This window comes from Echinops telfairi, unplaced genomic scaffold, assembly GCF_000313985.2.
Source record: "Echinops telfairi isolate 266 unplaced genomic scaffold, ASM31398v2 ScPeMD7_7458;HRSCAF=8496, whole genome shotgun sequence".
Taxonomy (NCBI): Eukaryota; Metazoa; Chordata; class Mammalia; order Afrosoricida; family Tenrecidae; genus Echinops; species Echinops telfairi.
Window position 1 is genome coordinate 30,293,460 of NW_022111358.1, and position 9,798 is coordinate 30,303,257.

At 46.9% G+C, this 9,798-nt stretch overlaps 1 protein-coding gene and 1 pseudogene across 1 annotated transcript in view; both read left to right on the forward strand.

Annotated features, from left to right (window-relative positions):
- Window positions 1-1,716: 1,716 nt before the first annotated feature.
- Window positions 1,717-2,180, forward strand: LOC101660065 (annotated as a pseudogene).
- Window positions 2,181-3,506: 1,326 nt separating this feature from the next.
- PSME3 (proteasome activator subunit 3) overlaps window positions 3,507-9,798 on the forward strand; it is a 13,654-nt gene continuing 7,362 nt past the window's right edge. Inside the window, exon 1 of the mRNA XM_045299812.1 lies at window positions 3,507-3,568. Coding sequence (XP_045155747.1) covers window positions 3,560-3,568 — 9 coding nt within the window. The 5' untranslated portion in view covers window positions 3,507-3,559. The remainder of the gene's footprint in view (window positions 3,569-9,798) is intronic.

A 9,798-nucleotide genomic window follows, 5' to 3' on the forward strand; every position in this document is an offset into this window, starting at 1 on the left:
AATAATAATTGATCAAGAAATGAACAGATTAAACTGATTGTGGTAGAAATTGTACACTACTGCTTGATGTGATTGAATTAGGGAATGATATAATACTAACTCCCAATAAAATGATTTTAAAAAAAGAGAACCGATGTTTCATTTCACTGATAGTTAAGAAATGAAATTGTAATAAAGCAGCATTTCTCATTTGTGAATTTAGGGCAGATTGAACCAGTTGATAGCATCTATTGTTGATGAGGATTGGGGGAACTTTCCATTCCTATGACTGAGGTGTGTAAAATTAGTGTATCTTTTAGGGAGATTTGGAAATATCTATAAAAATTTAATATATTCATATTCTTTGGCTCATAAATTCTCTCTCTAGGGCCTTTCCTAATAGTAAATAAATACCTAACTTTCCATGTCACAGAAAGTTCACTGCTAGATTTCCTTCAGTAATAAGGGGTTATTTAAATAAAGTATTATTTGCTTAAGTAAATTAAAGTATGAGTGGTTACGGTCTCCGCTACAAACCAAAAGTCGGTAGTTCGTTGTCTACCAGAGGTGGCAGGCAGTCTGCTTCCAAAGAGATGACAGCGTGGAAACCTTCGGGGCAGTGCTGGTCTGTCCCAAAGGGTCCTCTGAGTCAGACGGGACTCGATGGCAGCCGAGACTTCCCATTCCGTGTGATAAGATGAAAAAGAATGAAGTAAATAACTATAGAAAGACTCTGTGGAATATTGCTCAGTGATTGATTCAACACATTTGTTGAGAGTTTATCCTGTGTCAAGAACTGTTCTAGGCATTGGGGGATTCAGCAGAGCAACAAAAATGAAACCATTATTCGTACTCTGGTGGACTTCTAACTCCTACCAGATGCTCCAAAAGAGAACGATGAGGCTACCGCTCCCACAAAGAATGCCAACCTCAGGAAGCCTCCAGGGAGGAGCTACGAGTCCATTTTGGGGTCCCCATTCTCTCGTGGAAGTTGATTCTAGTGGGACAGACAGAAAGCATACGCGTTCTATGTAACAGCCACAACTCCCACGTGGTTACTACTCGAGGAGAAAAATAAAAGTTTAGGAAAGGGCATTTTAACAGGTGTGTGGGTTAGAGTGGGCCAGGAAAAGTCTCTCTAAGAAAAGGACACTTGACTAGAATCTCGAAGAAGGTAAGGAAGACCGTACTATAATATTAGAAGAAAGTGTATTATTTAGGGCCAAGGGAATAGCAGGTGCAAAGGCGCTGAGAGCAGAGGGTGCCCGTGCGAGGAACAGCACAGACCCTGGGCTGGTTAGAGGAGAGCGAGAGAGGGCTAGGTAATCAGGAGGTGATACAGGGCTGGCTGTCGAGCCCACCACCGGCTGTAGGGGTGACTGTTAAGGTCTGGCTTTGACTCTGAGTCGGCTAGGAATCGAGGGTTTCCAGCAGAGTACAGTGACACGTTGTTCGGCGCCATGGAGTCTGGAGTCACTACCAGCTCATAGCAACCCCTGCACAACAGACCCCGAGGCCCACCCACCCACCACCACCCTCACCACCTTCTCCTGTCCGAGTCCATTGCGGCAGCCCGGTGTCAGCGCCTCTCGTTGAGGCCTTCTTCCTTGTCTCTGCCCTTCACTCCGTGAGTGATGTCCTTCGCCAGGGACATCGTTTGGCTTATTTTGTTGTTTGTTTTTAACTGAGTTTCATGAGATATAACTTACCTACCATCAAATTCACCCATTTAAGAAGATGGCCCCGAAGGCGAAGAAGGAAGCTCCTGCCCCTCCCCAAACGGAAGCCAAAGCAAAGGCTTTAAAAGCCAAGAAGGCCGTCCTGAGAGGGGCGTCCACAGCCACAAAAAAGATCCGCACGTCACCCACCTTCCGGCGGCCCAAGACCCTGAGATGAAGAAGGCAGCCCAAATGGCCTCGGAAGGGCGCCCCCAGGAGAAACAAGCTGGACCACTCTGCCATCATCACGTTCCCCTGGACCACGGAGTCTGCCATGAAGATCGAAGAGAACAACACACCTGTGTTCACTGTGGATGTCAAAGCCGACAAGCCCCAGACCAAACAGGCTGCGAAGAAGCTGGGTGACACTGACGTGGCCAAGGTCAACACCTGGATCGGGCCTGACGTGAGAAGAAGGCGTGTGTTCGACGGGCTCCTGACTACGACGCTCTGGATGTTGCCAACAGAATCGGAATCATCTAAACTGAGCCCAGCTGGCTCATGCTAACTATAAACCTTTTCAATATTAAAAAAAAAACCTCACCCATTTAAGTGTACAGCTCAATGATTTTTATTAAGTTCAGCAAGTTGTGCAATGCTCACCATAATCTAGTTTTAGAATAATTGTTGTCCATCTAGCAGGGAAGCAGCAAAGCCCACATGGAAGAAACACACCAGCCTGTGAGATCATGAGGTGTCAATGGGATCAGGTATCAGGCATCAGAAGACCCCAAACAATCCTATCTATGGGCATGAGGGGAGTCAGAGTGGAGACCCAAAGCCTATCTGTAGACAACTGGACATCCCCTCACAGAAGGGTCACAGGAAGGGACGAGCCAGCCAGGCTGCAGTACAGCATCCACGAAACACACGTTCCTCAAGTTTTTTAATGCCCCACCCCCCACTATCATGACCCCAGTTCTACCTTACAAATCCGGCTAGACTGGAGCATGTACACTGGTACAGATAAGAGCTCTTGACACCCGGAGTCCAGGACAGATAACCCCTCAGAAACAGTAATGGGAGTATCGATACCATGAGGGTCGGGGGAAGGTGGGGTGAGAAGGGGGCGAAAGGGTGAACTGATCACAACCATCGAGGTATAACCACCACCACCCCACTACCCCACGGGGACGAACAGTGAAACACGATTGAAGGGAGACACAGATGGTACAAGATATGAACATAATTTATCATTTATCAAGGGTTCACAAGGGTGGGAGGGGGACAGGGAGGGAAAAAGAGGAGCTGATACCAAGGGCTCAAGTAGAAAGAAAATGTTTTGAGAATGAGGATGGCAACATAAGTACAAATGTGTTTTGATACACTTGCTGTAGGGATTGTTATAAGAGCTGTCAGAGGCAATAAAATGATTTATAAAAGACAAAGAATATTTGCTGTAACTCCAATAAGAGACTTTGTGTCCTTTGTACTGAATCGGTTTCTACCCTGAAGCTGCAGCAACCATTGATTCACTTTCTGACTTTCTGGATTTGCCGTTTCCGGACATTTTTGTGTAAATGGACTCTTACAACGTAGGGTGAGAGCACACCAGGTTCTCTCTTGGTAGCCTTGCTGGCCTTGGGTTTGTAGGTCTGCTCGGTTACAATGTTGCAAAGGGATTGGACCGGTTACAAAGTAAATAAAAGTACAGCCAACCGTTGCAGGGATTGGTTGATGACTAAGCAAATTAGGGATTGGTCCCCTTGGGATCTTATAGAGCAGGTAATCCCACAGAAGCTAAGGGGGACCTCACGACCATCAAAAACAGAGTCTGGAGTGTCAGGGGGTCTCTGTGCCGAGACTCTTCGTCCCAGGATACAGACAGATCGAGCTGTAACCCGCCCGGGAAGAAACTGAAGATGGCTGTGGTGAGTTTGCCAGCCCACTGAGCAGGAGGGCTGAGCGGCGACACGCAGCAGGTTTACTGATTGAGTGGTGTGCCCGCGGGCACTTGTTGAAGGGCAGAGGCCAGGTGCCCTGTGGCAGTGCCCCTGAGGGGGGCCCAAGTAAAGAACCTCTGCGGCAGTCAAGAGACAGCTGAGCTGTCTTGGTGAGAAACTGCCCTCAATGAAAACTGTAACCCATCTCCTGAGCTTTCCTCTTACCGCTAAGTGGACTCCAGCGAGAGCCCCGTCCTTCCCTGATGAACAGCACAATCGCGAGTACGTGTGTGAGTTGTGTGTGTGTTGTGATGAATGATCAAACCCAGGAGAGAAGGGGAAAGTGCTGTGGGGCGGGCAAGCGGTGTCAGAATCACGCAAGGGGCAGAGAACGACCGGATGTCTGACTTCCACCTCTTGGGAGACGCCTCCAATGCTCGCTGTGCTGCTGGGGCTGCCCTGTCCTCCGCGGTGCACTTGGCGGCTTTGGGCAGCGCGGGATGTGATGGCGTTTTGTGACTGGCTACTTTCCCTTCGCATAATGTTTCCAAGGTTCGTCATGTTGAGTCAACACTTTATTCCCTTTTATGGCGGAGCAATATCCCCTTATGCTGGTGCGCGGATTCATCACGTGATAGATGTTTGCGTGGTCTCCATCTTTCGGGTCTCAGGACTAGAGGGACTCTAAGGATTCTCACACAGGTTTCTGTTGTTGCTTTTGGTTCAGTGACTGTGGACATGTACTTCGCACTGGACTTCCTGTTCAACCTTGGAGGCAGGGCTTCACCTGTTCTCTCACCCCCACTCGCTTCCTTCTCTGGCTCTATTGGATAGTTTAATATTATGGTTCTATTTTCTGGGACTGCATTGCTTTTTCCATCTGACTTAAAAAAAATTGATTCTGGTACATGAAACACAGTGGTCTCAGCAATATAGTATACAAAAACAACACTGATTTCTGTGAAGGTGCACTTCGTCGAAATTCCTGAACAGCTCCAAATTATGCTAACTCTGAACATCACTGGGTTTTAGTAAGATCTAGTCTTTGAGAGGAAAAATAAAAAATCTATTCCAAACCTTAGGTCCACGTATGGTTCTAGGTCTGAGAATGTAGTGAACTATTCTACTAGTTGTTGATGGTCTAGAGAAGAGAAGACAAGAAACAAAAAATCATGAAGACCGTTTCAGATAATGATAGGTGTGACTGAAAATCTGGCAGACGGTTGTCAGTCACTGAGATGGAAGAGACTAAGAAAACAACGGTCATATGTAAGAATCAAGAATCTGGTTTTGCCATGTGCCTGTTAGATATGTGTGCATGCGTGCATGCATGTGCGTACATGTGTGTTGACCTTGAGTCAATTCCAACCATTGTGGTGGTGGTGAAGTGACTTCAAGTTGGTCCCAACTCACCGTGACCCTCGGTGCAATAGAATGAAACATGGCCTGAACCTGCGCCAACCTCGCAATTGTTCCTAAGTTGGAGCCATTGCTGCAGCCACTGTCAGTTCATCTCATTGAGCGCCTATCTCGTTTCTGCTGCTGCCCTTCTCCAGAGACTGGTTGCTCCTGATAGCACGTCCAAAGCACAATCTCGCTTCTAAGAAGGGCTCTAGCTGCAGGTCTTCCGAGACAGATGTTTACTCTGTGGACGGTCCCTGTGGGTGTTGTTCGATGCCGTGGTGTCAGTTGTGACCCACAGGGACCTGGTGCACAATGGCCTGGAACACTGCATGGTACTGCAGCATCTTTGCAATTGTTCCTGTGTCAAAGCCCATCCTTGCTGCCACATTGCTGCCCATCAATTCACTTCATTGAGGACCTTCCTCTGTTTTCCCAAGCACGATGTCTTTCTCCAGGGCCTGGTCTCTGGCAGTCAGGGCATTGTCGATATTCTTTGCCAGCATCACAATTCAAATGCATCTGTTTTTCTCTGGTCTTCCTTATTCAATGTGCAACTTTCACACGCACATGATGCCACTGAAAATACCTTGGCCTGGTTCAGACACACCTGCGTCTTCATAGTAATATCCTTGCTCTTCAACACTTTGAAGAAATCGTATGCCGCAGACGGACCCAATGCAATGCATTGTCTGATCTCTTGACTGCTGCTTCCATGAGCACTGATTGTGGATCCCAGCAGGATGAAAGCTTTCACAACTTCAATGTTTTCTCTGCTCATCGTGATGTTATTTATTGGTCCAGTTGTGAGGAGTTTGGTTTTCTTTATATTGAGTTACAATCCACGTTGAACGCTGCAATTGATCATCATCAGCAAGTGATCAAGGCCTTTCACTTTCAGCAAACAAGGTTGGGTGATCTGCACACAGCAGGCTGTTCACAAGTCTTCCTCCACCCCTAATGCTGAGTTTTCTAGAGTCCACTTCTCGATCTATGGCTCAGCACACAGAGTGAGTAAGTATGGTATGAGAACACAACCTTGACACACACCTTTCCTGGTTTTTTAGCCAGGCAACATCCCCTTGTTCTGTTGGAACAATTGCCTCTTGTCCACGTACAGGTTCCACATGAGCACAGTGTTCTGGAATTCCCATTCTGCTCAATGCGATCCATAGTTTGTTATGATTCACATAGACAAATGTGTTCTCATGGTCAACCAAAGAAAGAAACATTTTTCTTATTTCTCTGCTTTCAGCCAAATCTAACATCAGCAATGACATCTCTTCCACGTCTTTTGAATCCAGCTTGAATTGCTGGCAGCTTCCTGTCAATGCACTGTTGTTTTTTTATACTGTTGTTTTATCATTGTTGAATGATCTCTCACAAATTTTTACTTGCATGTGCTATTAATCACGATATTCTACAATTTGTGCGTTCAATTGGGCTACCTTTCTTTGGAATGGGCACAAACAGGGATCTCTTCCAGTTGGTTGGCCAGGTACCTGTCTTCCAAATTTCTTGGTGCAGATGGGTGAATGCTTCCAGTACTTTCTCAGCATCTTGAAACATTTCCATTGGTATTCTGTCAATTCCTGAAGCCTGGTTTATTGCTAATGTCTTCAATGAAGTTTGAACTTCCTTCAGGAACATCAATCATATGCTACCTCTTGAAATGATTTCATAGCCGTTCGTTCTTTTTGGTGCAACGAGTGACTCACTCCCCCTCCCCTCCAGCTTCACTTGATGCCTCCTGCACTGCTCAATGGTTTGTCTGCATCATCTTTTAGTATTACAACTTGGGGTTTGAATTTTCCCCCTTTTAGTTCTTTCAGCTTTAAGACATGAGCCTGTTCTTCCCTTTTGGTTTTCTAACTCCAGGTCTTTGCACATTTCATTACAAAACTCTGTCTTCTCAAACTGACCTTTGAAATTTTTGATTTAGTTCTTTTTACTTCATCATTTCTTCCATTTGCTTTAGCTACTCACGAGCAAGTGTCAGACAAGCCACCACTTGCCGGGCAGTGTGTCCGACTGCGGTGGCTTACATGCTGTTGTGATGCTGGAAGTTATGTCACTGGTATTTGAAATGCTAACAGGTCAACCCACGGGGAACAGGTTTCAGCGGAGCGTTCAAACTAAGAGCAGACTCCAAAGAAGAGCTAGGCTGTCTACTTCTGAGGAACTAGCTTTTGAAAACCTTACGAGTGGCAATTCCAATAAGAGAGGTCAAACAATTGGAGCTCCATGGAGAGGTCAGCACTGAAGCTATAAATGTGGGGCCATTGGCCTCCAGATGGTGTTAAAGTCTATGAGCATGGATAGGCCCTCTCAGGGACAAAGCCTAAGCAGAGTAACGCAGAGGACATAAGACTAAGGCCTTCTGAAATGGAGAGGAGGAAGACCCAGAACGGAGATCGTGGGGCCACCTTTGAGGTTGGAGGACAGTCAGAGGAAGGGGCTGCCTACCACACATGTTTAAGGAAACCACTCACTATGGTCGAATGGATCCCACTCACAGAGACCCCCTAGGGCAGAGCAGAACTTCCCCCAAGGACTTCCAGAGCTAACACTCTTTATGGAAGCAGGCTGCTTTAGCTTTCTCCCAACCGAGGCTGATAGTTTTGAACCACTGACTTTCCAGTTAGGGCCCAATAGTAAGCCCACTGAGTCACTAGGGGGATCCCCCTGTGTTTTAAGAAAGGGACAAGGGCTCATGCGGGAGGGGGGAGCGGGGAGGGAGGGGAAAAATGAGGACCTAATGTCGGGGTTTAAATGGAGAGAAAATGTTTTGAGAAACGATGTACAAATGCGCTTTACACAATTGATGTGTGTATGGATTGGGATAACAGTTGTATGAGCCCCTAATAAAATGTTAAAAAAAAAAAAGACCGATCAGCATGCAGATTAAAAAAAAAAAAAAGAAAGGGAATGGTTGTCAAAAGGGGAGTAGCAGTGTCAGAAACCACCTTACTGCAGGGGGGGAATGAGAAGAAACAACACCCCAACGGTACCTTGGGGTGGGAGTCAGACATGCCTCCGATTCCCAATCGTTTTATTCTTCTAAGGTACAAAAGAGACCTCGACGATAATGTCAACAGAACATTTATTAATTCTTAAAATATACAAGTCACAGACCCATCATCTGGATGAAAATGATGACCCAGGGTTCCTGGAGATGCCATGCTTCAAAGAGGGCATGGGTGGGCAAAGGAAATGCTAAGCATGATCAGTGGCAGATCAATGTGTCACAATTACAGGTGGAACCACAGAAGCAGGAACGAAAGACCATGATTGGGACCCGAACATTGTTAGGTAGAAGGGCTGACAAGATTGGCCCAGGGCCATCCGACCAAGGCAGCCAGGGGAAAAATGATAGGGCATGACTCACAGCTATGTGACCCCCCAAACCTTATCATCCTCAGTATTGTGACCTCCATCAAGGTCACACCTAGGCAAGCCCTGAAGAGATTGACCAGAGAGGGGTGGAAGCAATCCACTTTCTAAGACACTCTGCCTGAGGGTAAGATTATCTGCGTCCTTGGTTAATGACAGAAACCTTCATTCATGTGGGGACTTGGCAACTGGATTTCAGGCTTTCACTGCCATTTATCCCTTTTTGCAAACCAGGGTGCTCAGAATTTAAGCTTGAAAACATTACCAGTCTGACACCAAGGGTCCTCTGCACCGCACTGTCTACTTCTCTGCTGGGCTTAATAACTTGTTGCAATTATCACAGAACTCAGACTACTCTCACATTTATGGGGTTTATTAGGGAAGTAATAGGTTATAATCAGGATCAACTCAGAAGTAACAGGAACACTTCAGAAGACAGCTTGTCAATTAGAACAGCTTCCAACTCTAACCAGGCAAAGGAGGCTGCTAGCCACAAAGTAAGCAGTTCAAAACGACCAGGTGCTCTACAGGAGAAAGACAAGGCTTTCTACTCCCATAAAGATTGACAGCTTCCTATCCCAGGCTATGAGTCAGAATCTATTCCAGAGCAGTGAGTTGTCAACCAAGACCACCTCAGCTTTTGGTTGGCCATGCCTGCAGGTAGTCTCACTTCTTTGCCTAGTTCCTGTCTTCTGCTCCACTGGAACCTAGCCTTTGTCTTGCTAAGGTCAGTACAGCTTTATTGGCTTTCACCATTAAGTGCTGAGTCATTATTGACTCAAGGACTGTGAGTTTTTTCTAAGTGCCTGGAGGTACTCATCCTCCTCTACCCGCTAGCACAAAGATGATCGGCACTTTCGTTTTTGTTAGTCCCCTGGTGCTGCTGCCTGCTTCTCTATTGCTGCTCCTCACGGTCTTGCTGTCTTGGGTGATGTAGGTCTAGATGGTTTCCAGTACGGGTCCAAACATTCGCTCCACTCTAATCTCGTCTTGCTGCTGGTCAGAACCCTCCGGTCTGTCTCTGGAATGGCGCATTTTAAGGCTAGTGATGGCAAAACTGACCAATCTCCTCTTTAAGTTGCATACACCTTTATTTGCTTGGTCCTATCCCTGCAGGGCCCCAGATAGCTGATTTTCACTATTAGCAAACTGTCCGTCCAATCCCCTTCAAGGGTCACAGTACTTTAGTTGCATAGTCCTAACCAAAGAGGATGGCTATTTGAGTACAATCACCAATGATGAGCTAAGTCTCATGCATGGGCGAGGGAAGAGACAGGGTCTCTGCGCTCCGTTAGGGAAAGGGGTACAGCGCTGTCCTGGGTTCTGGTCCAGGCTTCACGGGAGCGCCGCGTTGCCTTGGGCCAGCCCTTCCCACCGCCGGGCGTCGTGCTACGCACCCGCTCGTCGTCGCTGCGGCCCGGAGG